The sequence below is a fragment of the Notamacropus eugenii genome, chromosome 2, assembly GCF_028372415.1.
Source record: "Notamacropus eugenii isolate mMacEug1 chromosome 2, mMacEug1.pri_v2, whole genome shotgun sequence".
Classification (NCBI taxonomy): Eukaryota; Metazoa; Chordata; class Mammalia; order Diprotodontia; family Macropodidae; genus Notamacropus; species Notamacropus eugenii.
In genome coordinates, this window is record NC_092873.1 from 527,795,811 (window position 1) to 527,817,960 (window position 22,150).

At 41.7% G+C, this 22,150-nt stretch overlaps 1 protein-coding gene across 1 annotated transcript in view; it reads left to right on the forward strand.

Moving 5' to 3' along the window:
- Positions 1-16,338, forward strand: part of IL23R (interleukin 23 receptor) — a 73,798-nt gene extending 57,460 nt beyond the window's left edge. The window contains exons 10-12 of the mRNA XM_072649770.1: positions 5,766-5,871; positions 9,376-9,466; positions 11,885-16,338. Coding sequence (XP_072505871.1) covers positions 5,766-5,871; positions 9,376-9,466; positions 11,885-12,520 — 833 coding nt within the window. The 3' untranslated portion in view covers positions 12,521-16,338. The remainder of the gene's footprint in view (positions 1-5,765; positions 5,872-9,375; positions 9,467-11,884) is intronic.
- Positions 16,339-22,150: the final 5,812 nt, after the last annotated feature.

The following is a 22,150-nucleotide window of genomic DNA, read 5'->3' on the forward strand; positions in this document are numbered from 1 at the left end:
CTTTAACACACTTCCCTTCCAAGTTTTTCCATTATTGTTGAGAAAACCACCCTCTTAGTCCCTCAGGCTCAAAACCTAGGTGTCATCCTGGGTTCTCTCCCCTCCCATAACTAATCTGTTGCATTATTTCCTGAATATGCCCTCTTCTCTCCTCTGACACTGCCCCAACCCTGGTGTAGACCCTCATCACCTCACATCTGAATTATTTCAACAGTCTCTGGTGAGTCTACTTACCTCAGTCTCTCCCCACTTCAATCCATCCACCAAAGTCATTTTCTTAAGGTGCAGGTCCTGTTATCTTACTCCCCATCTCAATAACCTGCACTGGCTCCCTATTGTCTCCAGGATCAAATAAAAAACCCCTACGTTTGGCATTCAAAGCCCTTCATGACCTTGTCTCCTTCCACCCTTCCAGTCTTCTCACACCCTTCTCCCTGCTACATTCTCTTCAAACCAGGGACACTGCCTTCCTTGCCGGTCCATAAACAAGACTCCCCATCTCTTGACTTTTTCTCTGTCTGTGCTACCTGCCTAGAATGCTCTCTCTCCTCATCTTTACCTCCTGGCTTCCTCAGCTTCCTTCAAATCCTCGATAAAATCCCACCTTCTACAAGAAGCCTTTCTCAACCTTCCCTAATCCTGATGCTTTCCTTCTCTTAATTGTCCCCTAGTTATTCTGCAGGTAACTTGTTTGTGTATAGATGTTTGCTTGAGTCCCTACCATTAGATTGTGAGCTTTTTGAGGATGGAGACTTTCTTTACTTCTTTTTGTATCCATCAGTCAATCACTAAACATTTACTAAAAAGTCTAAAGATAGTCCTTGCCCTCAAGTTTACAATTGGAACAACAACCACAATAACTAGGTTTTACAGGGCATCTAAAAGATTGCAAAGGTGCTTTATATTTGTTATCTCACTTACAATTACCCCAGGAGGTAGGTGCTATTATTATTCCAATTTTACAGGTAGATGAGAAACCTGAGACTGAGGGAGGGTGATTGGCTTAACCACAGTCATACAACTAAGTGTCTGAGGCAGGATTTGAACTCTGACTCTAGGTCCACCATTCTATATAGCCACAGTGTCACTCAGCTGCCAGAGATTTTGTAGGGATTGAATCAGATACGGAGATGAGAGTTAGGAGTTGAGGATGACACTTTGGTTGTGAGCCAGGATGGTTGGAAGGAGGGCAGTTCCCTCCCTGGGTCATTCCCTTGCTGGCTGATGTCCAAATGGATGAAGAATCCATTACTCATTAGATCCCACCATCATTCAATCAGTCTGACTCCACTCAACTTTTACCAAGAATACAGCTCATTCTTTTTTTCCACAACAATAACATGAAAGACTTTATTAAATTCTTTGTGGAATCAAGGTAAATTAAGTTCACAGATAATCTATAACTCCAATAACCTTGTCAGAAAACTCTAACTTGGTCCCTTTGGACAGCTCAGCTTTTTCTTCCTCAATGGAATTTTTTTTTTGGATCTTCAGACTTTCTTTCTGGACAAGCTCCCACCCCGGACTGACTTCCCATAGAACTTGAAGCCATAGAATGGTGGCTAAACTTTCTCTGAATTCTTTAGAATCAGCTTTCCAAAATACATGAGATATGTGCCTGACTTCCCTCTACCTTTCCATCACAAATTCTGGCCACTTTCACTCAAATTTCTCATTATTTTCATACCAGCAACCAGTCCCTTCCTGGAAATTATGGGTAGTATTCACCTTGATGAAATCATGAACCTTTTGAGGTATGGAAGATATGGGCCATCTTTTTATGGTTCATGATCCCCTCTCCCCAGTAGATTATAAATACCCTCAAGGCAGAGCCTGGGACTCCTCCCTTTAAATCTCCCTTCAGTGTCTCATACAGGACTGAGCATACATACATCAGGGATATGCTTAACAGATGAACCAACATAGTGCTAGAATCGTCACTTCTGGGGTATCCAGGAGATCTGGCTTATCGCTGTCCCCCTTTGTTGGCCACTAACTAGGACTTGCAAGATCATTTCTTGGCTGACCTAAGACTTTCCTGAACTATCAACATTCATTCAATGCTCAATCTACCTCCCTGACCATCCCTGGTTAGCTGCCACATGGGCCAAACTATGGGGCTACTTGTATTTTAATCTTTTGAAACTAAGGTAAAAGTCAAAAACATAGGTACATGATCCCCACCCCCCACCTCCATTCTGGACTTAGCATACAGCTGTGTCCACATTGGCCACAGTATCACCATTGGCCTAGAAAAAGAGTCTTTGCATATGTAAGAGAAGCATTGGAGATGGGCAATGAATTGGTCCATGAGTTGAACAGGAAAGGGTGGGATGGAGAGCCTTCAGGAAATTCCAAAGCTTCTTTACTCACCCCAAGTTTTCTTCCAAGATGACAGCCCATCCTTTTAAAACCAAAATCCTAGCAGTGTTGCTGTATATAAATAAAACCTAAACTGCAAAAGTTTCTGAAGAATTAAAATGAGTATCCCATGAGAGTGAGGGAGAGATACAGGGTGCACTATATAACCAAAGAGGAACGTGGAAGAGGAACAGAAGTAAAATATTTCACTGAGGAAATTTATGATAAGAAAAGGTGCATCAAGTTCAAAGAGTTAGAGGTAGGCTGCCAGAGCACTTCTCTGGGATCCTTGTGATATTGGGTTAAGAGAAATCGAGGAAGACCTCCAATTTTCTCCATAGCAAAAAAATGCATGAGCTCAAAAAGAAAGATGATGAACTTGAGGGATGATAGATAAATAGTTTGTGTGTTCCATTAGGGTCTTTCTGATGTCAAGAGAAACTGAAGGAAGCCTCCATCATGTGGGATAGACTCTCTGTGGTAGACTTGTGAACTTACAGGGACAGGCATGGATGGGTTAAAGTCTGTAACATCTACATTAATGAGATCCTGCATACACTAGATTAATTGAATATTTAAGTGTCCTCTTCGAACATAGTTTATATTCTGTCAATCAATAATAAGCATTTATTAAATACTTAATATATAGAGAGCACTGAGCTCAGCTACTGGGAACACACATACAAACAGAAAGAAAGACAATCTCTGCCCACAAGGGACATTCTAATGGGAAAAGATATAAAAAGAAACTTACACCTGGGAAAGGGGTAGAAATGGAGGTATTCTGTAGCCTGGAGAGGAATGAGATCTGGCTGGCTTGGGCACCCTACTTAACTGGAGGTTTCAGAAGGATCCATCGAATCAGAAGAAGAGGTCACAAGGGCAGAGAGTAATTCCAATGTGTGAATTTAGGGGATGGAGACAGCATCCAGGTACATGGAAGAGAAGGCCTGCAGGGCAACCTGAAGAAGAATGAACTCCATTTTAAAAATTCAATAGAGGTTAATCGAATGACTTAATGATTTTTTATCATTAAAATAAGTTTAATGCGTTGTACAATCACAAAAGACCCCCAAGACAACCAACATTAGGTTCCCATTAGAGAATATCTAATGAAAAGCTTTGTAAGATCTATAAAAGTATAAAATCTCAAGGTCAGAAGGGTTCTTGGTACCCATTGAGTCAAACATGTACTTAAACAGGGTCCCTCTACAACATCTCTGCCAAGGGGTCATCCCACCTTTGCCTGAAGACCTGAAATTTGAAGATGCCCTTTGTGCCATTATCCAAATAATTAACAAAATTACAAAGCAGAGCCAAGCACAGATCCCTGGGTCATTCCATCAAGGACCACCTGCCAAGCTAGCATATAAACTCTTGGAGAGGAGGAATACTTCCATTCTTTGTTTTTGGATTACCAGGACCTAGTGGGTAGCTTGGTACAAAGGACATACTTAGTAAAAGCTTATTGATCGACTGGAGTTGACATTGGAATATTAATGACTCATATTTGGGTCTGGGCATGAAGCTGCCCAGATATTGTTATCTCAGCCACCTTTACCAACTTTATCTACTAGGTTATCATGACAGACATCCCCAACTACTAGTATGAGGCTAGTCTAGCACAGCTGTTTCTAAGTTAACCTCTACTGGGTCATACAGAGATAACTAGTCATGGTACTATGGCAGAGAATAGGATTTAGGAAGCTGGGTTCTCAGGTCATGTGTTTCCAGAGGACCTGAGTTCAAATCCCACTTATCCTGTTGATTACTATCTATGTGATTTCACTCTTCTGGGCCTCAGCTTCTTTCCTTGAAAAAGGAGGGTGGCTGGGATAGACCGGGTGACTTCTAAGTTGCCTTCTGGCTCTAAATCCTGTGATGTCTCCTATCCACCCCAAGACAAGCCAACAAGCATTACATGCAGACCACATGTAAGTCACTGTGTTGAGTGTGGAAGCGTACGGACAGAACATGGAAAACAGGCTTTGGCCCCAAGAAACTTACAGTTCCATTTAGGGGTGAAGGGTTAAAACTTGTCAAGGAATGAAGTGAATCAGCATGGTCAACATGTCAGAACACATGCTACCTGCATGTTGTAGGTGTGGAGGTGCTCAATAATGTTGGGTGAATAATGAAAAGATGGAAGGATGGATGGACAAATTGATGGACAGGCAGATGGATGAGTGCATAGGTAGAAAGATGGATAGTGGATGTATGGACATCCATAAATGCCCTGCTTTTATAATCCAGTGGAAAGGCAATGTAGACATGCCAATAGTGACTTTGGGGGCTCATTCTTCTCGTTCTGTTAAAATATACATCATGCTCTTTTTAACAGATTAGGAGGGATCTTTTTACCTGAAAACTGAGGCAAATTGAACATGAATATCATTTACCTCTCACAGAAGGTTAAAAATAATAAGAACAAAAACTCAGACTGAAGCCACAACACCACAGAAGCCAGTTTTGCTACCTGTGAAGGGTGGTTGAGAATTCTCTTGTAGGTCGGACGAAGCAAATAAGGTGCTTAACTAAGAAGATCCTAACAAAAGATGCACACACAGCACAGAAAGGTACTGAATTTGACCACATTTTCAGAACCACACTTCTAAAAACCCTTGGACACCAGCCCTCCATGCACACAAGTTTTCCGGTGTGAAAAGGTGTTTGCAAAGAAGAGCCATACGTATCAAAAGAGACCATGCATGAAGGAAAAAGGAAACTCAAAAGCAATTCAAGGATTCATTCTTACAACTGGCTTAATAATGACATTGCTGAAACTGAGGGAAGAAACCATATTTCAAAAGAAAAATCCCCTACTCTTCTATTCCCAATGTATTTACTCAGAATGGCAGATAAAAGTCAATAAATATTCATGGAAGGATGGGTGGATGAGTGGATTGATTTGCTTCCAACTTTCTATTTCAGCCCTCCCCTCCAAGGTCATTGTTTTCTCAAACCAGAAGAGTTTTCTTGCAATGGAACCTTCTTTTATGTATTTCTGTCCAAACACTAAACCAGTTCATGTACTTTAAGAATCAGCCTTCCATTCAGGCGATAGAAGGCAACAGCACTAACATGGTCTCCTCTATACCGTGGCCATTATCATTTGAGCTCACTCTTAGCATCCCTCCACTGACCACTCCCATCCATTTACAGAGGTTTCCCACATCTACTGGCTCTTAATGGCTCCTTGCTCTGGAATTCACTATTCCAGTCTCCAGTGTGCTTGTGGCTATAAATATGGCAGCCCATAAAGCAGAATCTCCTTTCTTCTCACCTCCTGCCCCCTTGCAGAGATGCCCACAGTCTGTACAGTGCACACTGAAGAAGAAAGCAGATTCTGTCATTATTTAGCCACACCAGAAGCTAACTATTTGTCTTTTCCCACCTTTTTTCAGGCAACAGAAATCCCTCCACTGGACTTTTGTCTGCAGTACTCCTTTGTATCATCGTGTTGTCTGCTCTTTTCTTGACTGTGATATTTAAACAATCACTCAGAGTCAGGTAAGTGTGTCCAGGACTCATCCTGTCAATCCTCCCACCACACCCTTCCCTCCAACTTCAGGTCACCAAAACACCCAAGGACCAAAAGATATTTAGTTGGTTCATCAATTCTATGAAAAAAATTCTAATCAATCACCTAGATATTTTGGCTATATACAATTGCTTTGACGTTTTTTACCCCCCTGCTTGGATGGATTATGTTCTTGAGTTGACTCAGATCTATCAATCAAAAAAATAATAGGTGCCTATGCCGTGCCAAGAAATTGCTAAGCAAAAAGGATTCGGTCCTTGCCCTCTGGAAACTTATATTCTATCAAAAGAAACAACAGGTGCAAGTACAAACAGAATCAGTACAATGTGAGTAAGACATCACTTAGACCGTCATCAGAGCATCAAGGTTTTCTCAAATGCACAGGGCTGGGATCAGTCTGAGGCGCTGCATTCCCCAACTTCAATGAGTAGCTGACTCTTGTTTCTTTCCTCTTTAAACAAACGACTACTCATCTGTTTTTCCATAAAGAAGGTACAACTTTATTAAATGTCCCTTTCTTGTTTGCAAAACAAAAATGTATTTAAAAACATTAAACCAACAACAATGAAGATAATGTGGCCAGATCTTAGTAGGAACACTTGGGATGGTCAGAATTGAAGATGACCCCAACATTCTTTGGAGTGCTTGTACTTGAATGAATTTTACATTGCTATCCTGTTCAAAGCACCATCGTCATTTCTAAAAGGAAATGCTGAGTTTGGGGGAGAGGGGAGGATCAGAGAAGAAAAAACAAGGGAAGAAGGGAGGAAGGAGTCTTCTAGGATGGTGGGGACAAAGCAACAATGTCATTGCTACTTAGAGAGGAAGTGAATCAGTTTATTGGGAAAGTTATTGCCTACAGAGACAGTCTCTTGAGTGCATATGTAAGTATTCTGCCATTTATTATGTATGTCCTTGAGGAAGTTACTTGCCAAACTTGATTCTAAAGCTAGGGCCTTAGTTTCTTTTTCTGTAAAACAGAGATAATCCTATTTATACCAGTTCCCTCTTGAAGTCATTGTGAAGAAAGTCGATAGAGAGGGTTGGACTTTGTTCCCTATGAGGATTGACCAGAGGAATTGGCTCAGAGAAAAGAAGCCTGGAGAGTAGAGAGGGGGAGAAGGGAGAGGTGATGAGTGTCTTCACAAATTGGTAGATGAGTCATTTAGAGGAAGGATTAAACTGTTCTGCTTCCCCAGAGGTCAAGACCAGCAGCTATAAGGGAAGTGTAGATAGGATAGTTTTGGCTTGATGTCAAAAAAAACCCTTCCCAACAGCTGTCCTCCATGGAAATGGGCTGCCTTCACTGGTGGGGGGACCTCCCTCCCTGGAGGTCTTTAAGCAGAGTCCCCTTGCTGGATGTCAAGTGAGAGGGGAATCTCCTGTCCTTAGACTAGAGGCCTCTGAGATCTCTTCTGTAATAACATTTCAAGCATTAAATGACCCAGATAAAATCATATTCACAAAGCTGCTAATAGACAGACTCAGAACCTACTCCATCACTTCAGGTTACCTTTAATTAAGCCAGCCATGAGCCCTGGGAGACTTTGTCCTTAACTATACTCTACATAAAATCATTAACATTAGTGTCACGAACCAAAGATTTCCAATGAGCTTCACAGGGCAAATAGGAAAACGTGCCACCAAAGACCCAACCTGTAGTTGGCAAGGAGAGATACAGGGGTGGAACAGGAAATGTTTTTGAATTTATTAACATGTTTTGAAAGAGAGAGAGAGAGAGAGAGAGAGAGAGAGAGAGAGAGAGAGAGAAGAACGTGATTCTAAAGCCAAGCTAATTGTTATGCATAGGAACATATCCTGTTATTTAATGATTAACTGGGAATTGTTTGTCAAATCCTCATATAGGAAACAGGAATGGAAGTAAGCATGGGAAACATTTCAGATAATGGTAGGAGAGAGAGTGGAAGGCATTCTTGGCACCTCCTAAATCATCCAGGGTTTTGTCCTGAAGATATTGATCTCATATAACCAATTGATAAGTATCTATCAGAACATCCGGGTGCCCTGCATGCTTTGTGCCATCTGTGGGGCAAACAAAGCCAGCAGAAAGGCATTCTCTGCTCTCAGGGAAGGAGCTGACCGCCCAGATGGGTGAGAGAGCACCCACGGTTCCCCGAAGATACAAGGTGAAGGGGAAAAGGGAAGGGAGGAGAAGGGGAAGAGCTGGAGGAAGGCTCATAATCTGGGATCAGGGAATCTTAAAAATTAATTTGATAACTATTTGAAGTTCACATGTATTTACTAAGCACGCAGTGTGTCAGGTATAGAGCTAAGCACTGGAAGTACAAAGAAAGGCAAGAAACAGCTCTGCCCCTAAGAGGAGGAGGGGCAGAAGTCGCAAGGTGCTTTAACCAGGGATCCATAAACATGGTTTAAAAAAATAGCTAGAAGGGGGAAGAATACAATATTCATGCCTATTATGTGCCAGTCTCTGTGCTGAACACTTTATAAGTATTTTCTCATTTTATCCTCACAACAAATCTTGGAGGCAGGTACTATTAATATCCTCATTTACAGTGGAGGAAACTGTAAGTGACTTGCCTAGGGTCACACAGCTAGTAAGTATCAGAGACCAGATTGGAACTCAGGCCCAGTGCTCTGTCCACTGTGCCATCTAGCTATAAGCGTATTTCAACATAATTGGTTTCTTTTGCAATCCTATATATTTTATTTTGTGTATTTAACCATCTTATTCTGAGAAGAGGTCCATAGGTTTCCCCAGACAGACTGCCTGCAGGGTCTGTGACACAAGGAATTCTTGTAGGTTCTTAGGCTGACCCTTGAAGGAAGTCAGGATTTGGAAGAGATAGAGGTGAGAAGGAAGTGCAGGACATATGTATGAGGGTCCCCAAGAATGTCAGTCTGACTGTGCTGCTGAGTACTAGGCAGCTAGGTGGTACCATGGTGCACAGAGCACTGGGCCTAGTCAGGACGACTCATCTTGAATTCAAAGTGTCTCAGACACTTACAAGCTGTGTGATGCTGGGCAAGTCACTGAACCCGTTTGCCTCTGTTTCCCCATCTGTAAAATGAGCTGGAGAAGAAAATGGCAGACGACCCCAGTATCTCTGCCAAGGAAACCCCAAATGGGATCGTGAAGAATTGGGCATGACTGAACTATTACTAGCATTCCTAACAGCCCTCATTCCTGTGGTACCTCAAGATTTATAAAGTGCTTTCCTCATAGCCACCCTACAATGCAGGGGTTTACAGGCATTTATTATAGGTATTGTTATCCCTATTTTGCAGATGGGAAAACTGAGGCCCAGAGAGTCTGAATCAAGATCAAATAGCTCAGTAAATGTGAGGATGAGCATCCCATCCCAGGCCACTTTGGACTCTGCAGCTTAACCCTCTTCCTATGTGGGTGTCATATCTGAATAGGATTGAATTAGTCAATCCATAGCCAAATGGTTTTCCTAACATTTCATTTGAGGTTTTTTTTTTTTAAGAATTAAAAGGAGACTTCTACTGTTCCTACCAAATTGGCTTCATGAAGACATTCCTAATGTGAGGAATAGTTGTGCTGTGAAAACCTTACAGGTAAGTGCCTCCAAGAGCCGATAATGGTTGGAAGAGGGAGGGAAGACATTACTGAGGATTCAGGGGTGGGAAGGTCAAAATTGGGATAAATTTTCTGTTGAAAATATTTGCTTAAAAACTGACATTTGGTTCAGAAGCAAAGATAAGCAGGGCAGTGTTGGAGGTACTATAAAATTTGAAATAAACAATGCTCCCAACAGAAATCCAAGCTATAGGTGTTGGAGATTTGTGGTTTCATATGATAGGATCATAGATTTGGAGGGAGGGAAGCCACAGATCACTGGGCTCCTTTGTTTGCCAGACCCAGGGAAATGAAGTGTTCAAGGTCACACAGGTAGTAAGATTCAAAGTCACTTCTGAGTTTAGTGCTACTGCTCTTTCCCTATAGATAGGCAGTCTTCTTTTTCTACTCTTGCATAGGTAAATATTTGTGTTTGTAAAGTTCATATCATTAAGAAGATAAACAATTTTGTATTATTAACCACAAAGTACTCTGAATATAGACATACGTAAAAGAGACTAGAAGTGACAGGGGTATAAATGAAGACTCTTGGATGGGGCCAGATTTGAAGTTCCTGCTCTGACACACCCTGGCTGTGTCCTGCTGGACAAGTTGCCTCTGGCCCGTCAGTTCCCTAAGCCTGAACAGTAAAGAGCAGGAGCCAGCCTGGACTCAGAATAAAGAGTACACCAGTGATGAGACACCATGTAGGTTAAGTGTATGGCTAAGTCACCAGTGGTGGGGAATTGTGGCCTTGAAGCCACACAAGGCCCTCTAGGTCCTCAAGTCCAGCCCTTTGACTCAGTCCAAAATTCACAGAACAAACCCACAAATTAGCATTATCTAGGCTGCATTGTATTTTTGCTTACTTTGTTCAATATTTCCCAATTACATTTTAATCTGATCAGGGAGCTCACAAGGAGTGTTGTAGGCCTAATATAGGATCCTATGTGTGGCCTTGGAGAGGTCACTTAACATCCTTGGTCCCCAGTTTCCTTATCTGTAAAATAGGGGGTTGATACAAATCCAGAGGACCCAGGATGAAGCACACTACAAAGGACTTTGTTGTATTTGATTGTGCACATTTGTCACAAGGGTTTCTTTTTGTCTTATTTTTCTTATGGGAGGTGGAGGGGGATGAAGGGGGATAGAAACTGATATTTGTTCATTACAGAAAAGGAAATTAAATAAAACCTTATAAATTAAACTAAAGGAACAGGGTAGAAGTACCTGAGGCCCCGCCATCTCTAGTCCTAGGCCATGCATCCCTTTAATGGCCTCCCTGCATCTCTCCACTGTGGGGTTGGCAAGGCTGGCATCCGGAAGGAGCAGGTGGTGGGCAACATCTCTCCAGCCACCCTGAGATCAGGCTGCACCTTCTTCCCCAAGGACACAGTAGACAAGCTAAATGTAATCTAATTCTTCTTTTTTATAACGTCATCATCAATGATAATCATGGCTGACAATTACTTAGCATGTTGATATCACCAAGTGTTTGAAATATATTGTCACATTTGGTTCTTCCAAGAACCCCGGCAAGAGGTTGCCACCTACAGGTATTGTTGCTATTTGCAGTGTAAGCAGGTACACAGACGTGGTTTTCCACCATGGTTGGGAAAGGGAGTCAAACACAGAATACCTAGTTAAATAAAGATGAAGTGATTGAGGTTCAGAGGAGTTCCCCGATTTCTCCATGGTCAAACAGCCAGTGAGTATCTGAGGCTGGAGATGAACCCGGTTCTCTTTTGATTTCCAGGACGCATCCTCTACCAGGGGCTGCCAAAGAACCACCCACAGTACTTATAGGGAGAGCCCACAGGCTGGGCCAAAACAGATCCTGGGCCAGGTTTGACCCTTAGACCCGAGTCTGCTGACCAACCCCAGCCCTATGCCAAACTCCTGCCCATTTCATTTCATATGTTAACCAAACCCAATCACGATGTAGCAAAATACCTTAGTCGTGTTGTTTTGATTACAAGATGTGTTTCTGGAATGACTTTGTTCTAAGGGAATTCACTGAGCCCTATTTATCTTTTGCCTAGCTATGCATTTAGATAAGGTGACCCAGAAGTGCATTTTTAAATTTTTGGAGCTTGAAATTGCACAAAGACTTTCTGGGATTCACTATATACATATGTGAGTATATGTGTGTGTATGTCTGTGTGTATATAATGTATGTTTATGTATGTTTACAATGTAAATAGATAAACAAAAGTGCTAGATTAATATTCAGTCTATTAGCTAATAAAGTAGGAAGTAAGGATGGGAATTAAGATGAGGAAAAGGAATGAGAAAGGAAAAGAAAGGCTTTCAAGAGAAAGCAGAACGGAGACAGAATTCTGATCTCCTACTCAGCCATCCATTTTGGACTTCTTAGATTGTTTTGGAGAAATAATGCTTTTCTTTTCCTCTTCTAGGAAATAAGTGAATTTATAATGAATAATTCCAGCGAGTCATTCCTTGACCCGGATCCAATAATCACAGAGATAGAGGAAGCCTATCTCCACAAGGAATTCCAGCTCCTGCACTCCCAAAAGGAAAACACAACAGAGTTAGTGGCGATTGGGGAACACCTACAAACCTCACACCTTGTGGATATGACCATCACTTATCTCCCTGATCCCAGCACTGGCTACAAGCCACAGATTTCCAGTTTGCTCCCCGTGGAGAACCCTCTCTGTGAGATCAGTGACATGAGAGTCTCAGCCTTTGAACCTCAAGTCAATTCACTGGACCTGGGCAAGAATGTGGTGATCAGAAACTGTCCAAGCCCAGTTTTCTCCAGCTCCAGCACTAATGTTGGGAGGGGTCTTTTCTCCCTGGAAGAAAGAGGCCTCATCTTTGACCACAGTGAAAGTTATTCAGTGGAAGGACTGAAGGAGACTGGAATGGAAGCCATGATGATCTTGGAGAAGCAACAGTCCAGGGAGAGTCTCCCAGAGCAGACCCTGCTGCCTGATGATCTGTTCTCCTGTCTGAGGGCCACAGGGGAGGAGGAGTCTCCAGATGTCAGCCCTTATTTTCCACAGATGTTTGCAGGGCCATTTCCATAGGATTTTTTCCCCTTTCAGTAGGAGAAGTTTTGTCTCATTTGGAGCCAACCATCCCAAATGGATTCTACTGAAGTCACTGCCTGCCCTGAAGCCCAGCCTTTGTCTTCATGTTCCTTCCAATGATTAGGATGGAAAATGCCTCATGGTCACTGGGAGCAGAGATATCCGTCAGGGAGGACCCAGGTCCTCTCATTTCTGAGTGATGGTCTTTTTGCTTTGAGGATAGCCCTTTCCCATATGTGAATAACCAATATAGGATATCAGCTGGAAACAAGGAGATGGATACCATGCTGATAAAGTATATGAATGCAGAATGCATGATGGCAGGAGGGTGTCTCACCATTCCAGACCACTCCCTCCCATGCAACACAACTCACACTGGGATCTCTCCACAGAGGACCTCCCCAAAGCTCTAGACACTATTCTCTGGCCCTTTTACTATACTGTGGCTATTACTGAAGTATTTGGGTTATGCATCTGTAATCTCTGACCTTATTGTGGGACTGGCTCACCTCTCTTTCTGAACCTACATGATCGGACGGTTTTTGCACAACTTCTCAGATGCCTCTGGTAACTTATACATACTGGGCATATTTTCCCTTTGGGTCACCTGTAAGAGATTATCTGGGTCACCTGAACCTTCTGAGATCAACATGTTCTACTATTCATAGATGGTTCAAAGGCATCCTTCAACCTGAGTGTCAAAAAGGTGAGCAGTTCTTGGTCATTGAAAGTCCGGTACAATTTCTCAAAGGTAATGTATTCATCCCCAACCTCTTTCTCTTATTCCATTTTGAGCCCAGCTCATCATCCATATGTAGCATCTCTCCCAAGATGTTGGTGCTGATGGACCAACCCAGTGGGTTGTCTGCCTGGATGTATATTATCATCTTCATTATCATCACCATTGTCATCACCACCATCATCATCCTTGTTCGCATCATTATAGCTATAACGACCCAGCAACAACAATGAAAGGTTGCTAACTTGGCTTGATTTGAGTAAATGACTGAGGAGTGCCATCTACTACACCATCCTGCAAAACAAAAAATGCTCAGTATCTGGGAATTTTTATAGAATCTCTTTTCTAGAAGTCTTTTTCTACGATGCCTGTCCACTATGGCATAAAAAGGAGACTGATGTTCACCAGTGTCATGGAGAACCTACTCAAAGACCCAAAAGAAGAGCCATTCCCTATCCATGGAGGTCCCCCACTTGTGATCTGGCTTACCAATGGCATTGCACCAATTGGGATGGGCTCTGGAGCACTGCTGGGTCTCCTCAAGGAGATGGATAAAGACTGTTAAAGGAGAGCAACCTAAACATGCGCACATGAAAAATAACATGGATGCTAAAAATAAGCATTTTAGGTGATTATATATTTATATCCATATACATATTCATATGGAAATCTTCTATAGGGTCATAGGTCTATACCTAGAAGGGACATCAGAAACCATCTTCAAACCCCTTTGTTTTACATATAAGGAAAATGAGACCCAAGGACATAAAGTCACCCAAGCAGTATGGAGGGGTATTTGATTCCAGGTCCTCTGACATCAGAGTCAGTGCTTTTTTGTCTGTTACCATACTATTCCTCCTTTCCCTTTCTAGTGCCCATAGCTCTGTGCAGAGGACAAGTGTTTCAGTGATCCATACCAAGAGAGTTGGTGCCCAATGATTAACAGCTATAAACCATACTGCTATGTTCTATTTTTCCCCCACTATTTTCCATTTAGCTATAAATGAACTCATTGTTCTTTGTTGACTTTTAATGTGACTCACAGGATCAGGGAGGAAAGAGTGTAGAGGAAATTATTAGTGTTGCCTTTTAGCATTTGAGTTGTAGGAGATGGTTCTCTGCTCTGCCATACTTGGTCACCATGCCACTCACATGAATTCCTTTCCCACCCGCCATGCAGAAAACATTCCCTAAGAGTTAGCAGGTATAGTCAAATTAGAGCTGTAGTGATTCCTGGCTATGCACAATATTCTTTAGCTTAGATATTAAGAAATTTGGGGATCCTTCATTAATCTCTCTAGGCTAAAATTCAGGAAGGCAACCTGAAGATATGAAGTACATTTTTTAAAACTGTGACTCCAGATTATTGAAAGAACTTAGAATGCATTCCTATAAGAAAACAGAGAAAAGAAAAGAAATAAGTTCATTTGTAGCTAAATGGAAAACAGTGGGGGGAAAATAGAACATAGCAGCATGGTTTATAGCTGTTAATCACTGGGATGGACTATCATAAGATATGGGCTATCATAAAATATGGGCTAGATAATTAACTTGTAAGCAGATGAATCATTGAGTTGAATGGTAAACATGCCATCTTGGAAGGGTCTCCAGAGAGGTGACTAAGAGATCCGTGGTTGGCCCAGAACTATTTAGCATTTTTAAAAATCAATGACTTGGATAAATCCACAGATGATGATATAACTGGAAGTCACTAACACATTGGATGAGAGTCAAAACATTGGGTCCAGTAAAATAAGATGATATATAATAGGTGTAACCACTATGGGGTGTTATCTAACAAGGTTTGGTGGTTTAGGTGGAAAATGGAGGTAGAAGGAAGAGACCCTTCCTTCCCCTTCTTCAGCCCTACCTTTTTCAAGCTGGCCAGACTCTTTCCCCAGTTATATGAATTTTATGAAGTCTACCAGGCCACCTGAGTCCATGTGCTAGGCTAAATGACTGCCTACGTGGTTCATCTCCTCTGCTATTTAGGAGTTTATGAAAGTCATTTCCAAGAAAACGATCAAATTTCCTCTCATTCAGCTCAACTTACATTAAGGGCAGGGGAGACCATCTAACATTTTGAACTGAGATTTAAATTTCTGCCATGTTTGGCTCCCTGTTCTGTAAGTTATTCACTGACTCCTTCCATTTCAATCCCCACTGTGTGCAGTTAACAAAAGATATGAATTATACAGTATAGAAATAATGACTGGTCATAGTTACTTATGGAAACATCAAAAATTATAATAGCTTAAGAAACATAGGAATGGTATAATAGGGCCACTAGTCCTCCTGGGCATGGGAGAAGAGGGAGGTGCAGGGGAGGGAAGGTCGGGCTTTACTGTTCTTCATTCTTAAGGACCAAAAGCAGTCAGCAGCTTCACCCCTTTTCAAGAGTCTAAACAGTGGGAGAGATCTCAGAGCACCAACACCCCAGCTTTATTCTCCACTTAAAGTGTCCACTGCATCTTTCTAATGGGCAGATGTCCAATCCATGGCTGCCAGACTCTTTGCTCCTCTCAAAATCTGAAACTGCAACTCATCTGAGTCTGAGGAATCCAGACCTCTTGACTTCAGATCCATTCTGGTCTCTCTGCTCTATCAATCAGGGTCCACTCATAGGGACTGAAATTCTTAGGGCAAGGTGCCAATTTTGTTACTACTTGTTAAATTTAATATTCTTTAAAAGGTTGATAGTTTCATATACAATCTTCTTTTTGGCCCTTTGTATATTGAAATATTCATGTTTCTCGACGATTAAGTTCATGATAAAAAAATCAAATTTTTTAAAGGAAGAGAAAAAGGATTGGTTTGCTCTGTTTGGCCCAGAGGGCAGACATGGAAGCTGTTGGTAGAAGTGACCAAAGAAGGAGATGAAGTTCCATGCAGAAGTGTGCTGAGGCCATCTCCAGCCCTAACTGGCTGGCTAAAGAGAGCATTGTTAAGTGTCTGCGACTGCCTTGGAAATGCCAACACATATCGAGACTTGATGCCTTGTTGTTTTGTTGATTGTCTAGACAAAAGTGATGGAGAAAATGTTGATGCATATTAAACTTAAAAGCTGACCGTTAAATATTTACTAGGATAACCTTGGGTGTAAGAAAGAGCTTCTTGAGAATTAGAGTTATTCACAAAGATCAAGAACAGAAAGAGGGAAAAGACCCACATGTACACAAAATATTTACAGCAGCTTTCTTATGGGCAACAAATTGGAAACTGAGGCGGTTCCATCTATTGGTTAAATGAATTATGGTATATTAATATAATAGAATATTATTACACCATAAGAAATGATGAAGGGATTGATTTGAAAACCTGAGAAGACTTGTATGAACTGATACAGAGGAAAGGGAACAGGGCCTGGAGGACAATTAATACAACAAAATGCTATAAAATAAAACAGCTTTGAAAGACTTAAAATAAACTCAGATCAACAAAATAACAAACTACCAGCTCAGAGGGTTGATGTCCTAATGGAGAGGAGGTGGTGGATTCAAGATGCAGAAGGAGACAGGGATAGTGTGGGAATTTGTTTTGCTTAATTACGCATATTTGTTTAAGAAAGATTTCTGTTTTATTTTACTTCTTTGATAAAGGAAAAAGGAAAGATAAGAAAGAGAAAAATACATTTTTGTTCATTAAAAAAAGAAATTAACTATCCAAAAGGACCACCATGATCACCCTGGGAAGTAGAGGGTTTCCCCAATCGGGAGGTATTTTAAAGAAGCCTGAGTGACTACCTGTTAAATATATTGTTGATGGGAATTTCTGTTAAGGTATTAGTTAGACTAGATGACTTCTAGGGTCCCTTCCCACCCAGATTCTATAATTCTATGAAATCATTCTTAATTCTCATCTTCATAATTAAGGGAATGGTAGTTCCTAGCCCCTAGTTCACTATAAAGAAAACTCAGATTGTAGAAGACATTACTCTCCCAAGCAAGGTCATTGCCCTGATAATTTAAGCCAAACAAAAAGTTGTTTCTAACACCCCAGGCATCTACAGTCAGTGATCTACACCCTACCAGAACACAGGAAGGAAATCATAAGTTGTCAAACACCCAAGCCCCAACATGAACCACAGAAGTGAAGGAGTCCAACACTTTTCTCTTCATTTTTGAGATTTAAGACTTTATCAGAAGAGAAACATGCCAGAAAGGAGATACTGGCTAGGGACTGCCTCTAGGTTAGGGAGTTCTCTGTCACTGGAGGTCTCCAAGGAGAGACTAGATGACCCATTAATTGCCTCATATGTTGTAAACGGGAATCTTGTTTAGATATAGTTCAGACCCTATGCCTTCTGAGGTCCCTCCTCGCTATGAGATTTTGGCACATGTCCCAAGTGTTCACAGCTGCGTCAAAAATTGACCTCAAGAGCTGACCTCATATATGCATGTTTCTCTGAAAAAGATTTCCCAGAATCACTGAGTCTTAAACGGTGCAATCTGAGGGGAAAATAGGGGGTGGTATGAAGGGAAAAGAATTGGACTTGGAGTCCGAAGGCTGATTCAAGTTCTAACTACAGCTTTATAGCTGTGGGAGCCTCCTTTCCTTCCTTCCTTCATTCACAAGTTTTTTAAACTGTCACTGCATTCCAAGTATTGTGCCAGGTGCCAGGGCTACAAAAATCAAGCAATATAGTCCCTCTTCTCAAAAAACTTACATTCTACTGGAGGAAAAAAGCACATTATACATATCGATAAACAGTGGGGGTGGTTGTCCTTCGTTCTCAAAGAGGACCAAAATAACATCACTATGTTGGAGTCACGTTTCAATTCATCCAGCTGTGGTTGATCAGACCAATAGGAGCTCAGAAAACTCTACCACAGGTCCAGCACAAATAGTCCATATGAACATTTGGGGTGGATTCTCTAAATCTGTGCATCTCGTGTTTCTTTTGGGCTACCATCAATTCTGCCTTGCTCATAGAGCACAGTACGCTTTCTGATGTGGGAACACCATGCTGAGAGGACTTGTGTCAGTGTCTCCCACGATACACGATCAATACCAAAGTTCTTAAGAGAGTACCCTCATATCACTTCTTCTGACCACCACGTGAGCGCTTGGCTTGTGTGACTTCTCTGTAAAATAGTCTTTTTGGCATTTGAACAATGTGGCCAGCCCATCAGAGTTGTGCTCTCTGCAGTAGAGTTTGAATGCTTAGCAGTTTGAGAAAAGAACTCAGTGTCTATAAATAGTAGATATATATATAAAAACAATGTCTTTTTCAGAAGAAGTCACTAGCAACTGAGGGATTCAGAAAAGGCCTTCTCTTATTCCACACTCAACTCAGGTGCCACAGCCTCTGAGATTTAGCCTCAATTTAAATCTCATTTAAAGCAGTCAACTCCTCCTCAGCCTTTGCTAGATCCTTTTGCCAGGTTCTCCCACTCACTTCCTCTTCCTCATTCAATTTCTAACGTGTTTATTATACTTCATTGTGTATGTCTCATCTTGCCCATTAGAATATAGACTCCCAAAGGCAGAGACTGTGTTGTTTTCCATCTGTGTATCCCCCAGTGTCTCGCTGAGCACCTTGCTCATGGTAGATGCTTAATAAATGTTTGTGGAATGAATGGGTGGTTGATTGAATGAATGAGGTGGGCACATATGGGCTAGGTTCGAAGAATAGTGCTTAGTTCATTCTTAGTGGGGAAGAGATTCCATGAAAGGAAGTAGTGTAAGAAAAGGCCAGAAGGGTAGGCAAAGCCTGGCTAGGAGACACTTGACTGTCAAACCAAGAATTCCCCTGGTTCTTTTTTGTCCTTCCAACATTTTTTTTAAAAGTCCTGACTTTCTGTGCCCTATTTGTTAACAAGGAACCTAATTCTCCCAAGCTAGTTCTTGAAGGTGCCCTCTGGAGCTCCAGACGGAAGAAAACCCTCCCTCCATCTGTAGCATGGATTTATTGGAACTTGGAAGCTCGAAGCTGGATAATGAGTTAGCAATGGCAGATGGGGGGAGGGGTTGGTTTGTAAAGCAGTGTTTTGAATAGATGTCATCTTATCAAATATTCATAGCTGCATTTGTTGTTGTTTGGTCTGTTGTCTGACTTTTTGTGACCCCCTTTGGGGTTTTCTTGGCAAAGGTATTGGAATGGTTTGCGATTTCTACCTCCAATTCATTTTACAGATGAGGAAACGGAGGCCAGCAGGGTGAAGTGACTTGCCCAGGGTCACACAGTTAGGAAGTGTCTAAGGCTGGACTTTAACTCAGGAAGATAAATCCTCCTGACTCCAGGCCTAGGGTTCTGTGCACTATGGTGCCCCCCATCTATCTCTCATAGCTACATAGAATGCATAGAATAAATTATTTTCATGTGGGAAGAGAACGAGGTACAAATCAAGCTGGAGCCAGGATGCTTTTAGAGCATCCTCAGAAGATGAGCTTACATCCTAATACTTTTATCCAATTTTGAAAGGCGGTCATTCTCTCCAGCTTTGCCATCATTCTCAGACTATTAAACATAGAACAGTGACTTGTCCCAAGACTGATTCTTGAAAAAGATGAGAACAAGATGAAAATATTGATGGCAAATGAGCATTAAGCTACTAATTAGGAAGCTGTGGCTATGTATGATAATAGACACTACTCCTGAAATAAAAGCTCAATGGAAAGAATCTTTAAAGTAATTAGCACCTACACAAAGAGTTTTAATGTACACTTCTGAACAATGACATTTAAAAAGTATCATAACAGACATCCAATATTGGCCCATCCAACACTGAGGAAACACAACAACCCAAGGTGGCTATAGAAAGATCTACACATTCTTGTGAAAAGGGATGAAAAGGGTTGTTGGATGGTCTCAGAACGTTGATAAACAGGTTAAAAACTCAGAGAAATTCTTTCGGAACAAATAGGCATTTCTTTCCCAAAATCATAGGAAAGACTGATGATAGATCCCTGGTTTTGTCAAATGTAACCAAAAGTCAGTGACTTCTGCATGGAGTCTGAGACGGCTAAGGCATAAGGGTGGAATCAGAAGGGCAACATGCCCATTAGCTTATCAGTAATATGTAGGGGACAGCAGTATGAGGGTGTGTTCTGCTTTGGTGGGTGGTTTGGGGGACTTTTTTTGGTCCATGTAGGTTATGTATGCCCAAATGGGTCTGTCCAGATGTGATTCAAAGGGAGACAAGAATAGATTTCTCTAGAGTCTCCTTCCCCAGCCTTCTCTAAGGGAGCCCTGAACTCCTGGAAGGAGGGGAAGCCAGAGGTTGGAGCCAGCACCACCATTCTGCCTGCCTCAGAGGGAAGGGTAATCAGGCTAGAAGGAAACCTCTCTGCTCCCTTAAATGTTATTATTCTGGGGGAAATAATCTTCAGGTTCAAATTGCACTCCGGACTACTCTTCCTTAATGGGAAAGGAGGGCAGCAATCTATACATGTATGTATATACATATACATGATATATATGTATATATACAAATTGTATGCATGTATATACATATGTGGGTGCATATATTTATGTATGTATGTGTGTGTGTGTATTCCAAGGTTTGATTCCATTACAGTTAATTCCATAATGAATACATATAGCAAATAGCAAATAAATCCATTAATCTATGTCAGTAGCAAAACATAAATCAGAGAAAGGATATATAGAAGAATATATACCCAACAACACCTTGTGAATGAGCTCTCCCATTGGAAGCAAGTTAACTCAGATTAACAACAGAGAGGGAAAGAAAGGAGTAAGTGAGAGAGACAGAGGAGAGGGGAGGAGAGGAGGAGAAAAGGGAAGGGAAGGAAAGGGAAAGGGAAGGGAAAGTGCTGCAGTTTGAGAGGTTCCAAGGCCCCTCAAGGACTGGAGTGCAGGACGGGGTCATCTGAAATGAATTTACAGACTCAAGCATTCTTTAAGTCAAATTGGCAAAATTTATTGTAATGCCAATATGGCAGACAAAGCTCTTTAAGGAACTTTCAACTTAACAGGGATGATGCTAATGCTTATATAGGAAAAGTAGTGGATTATGTAGCAAGTATGCTAATTAGGTGATAACATACAATCTTGGTCACACGCGTCATTTATTACTGGAAAAAGCGGGGAGTGGTCCTAAAGGACATATTTTTGGTCTGTTGTGTCTCTAACAAGATAGCTTCAGGACTTGACGTCTATAACTTGACCTCTTAATTGTATATGATAACTATGGGAATCAATACATGATAATTCTGCTGGTACAAGATATTCCTGTTCATGCAAGGGAAATTCTACAGAGATCAGCTTGTTCTTTAAACAGGGAGACAGTTTGCCTCACTGGGGCCCACTCATGAATTATTGCTAGGCATAGTGTCCTTGGGCTGGGGAGAAAACTGTCAGGGGTATGTTTTGAGGCTAGGGAGAAATATGATCTTGGAAGAAGGGTCCAAGCACAGGTACCCAAGTACCTCATCAAAAGGAAGAGAAAGGAAGGAAAAGGAAGGGAAAGGGAAAGGGAAGGAGAGTGTCAGTTCTCATTCCAGGGGAAAATTCCCCTAAAGCTTCTAGTAAAGTAAGCTGGAAATAAGGGCATGATTGAAGTTCAGACTCCTCTATATATTGACTTCTCCCTCTCTTCAGGGATGTAAAAAGTGTCAGGCATGATGCATCTGGAAGAGGGGGGAGGAATAAAGGGGATAAGTATTTATTAAGTGCCTACTATGTACCAGGTACTTTACAAATATTATCTTATTGGATCCTCACAACAATTCTGTGAAGTAGTTGCTCCTTTTACATTTGAGGAAACTGATTCCAAGCATGGAGCTCTATCCACTCTGTCACTGTCTGAAAGCCAGAAGACCAAGATCTCTCTTCTCTCCAGCTCTCCCTAACTCTGCCACTTGTGTGAGGGGCACAAGGGTGGGGCACTGAGTAATCAATCTCCACCAATGAGGAGAGGGTC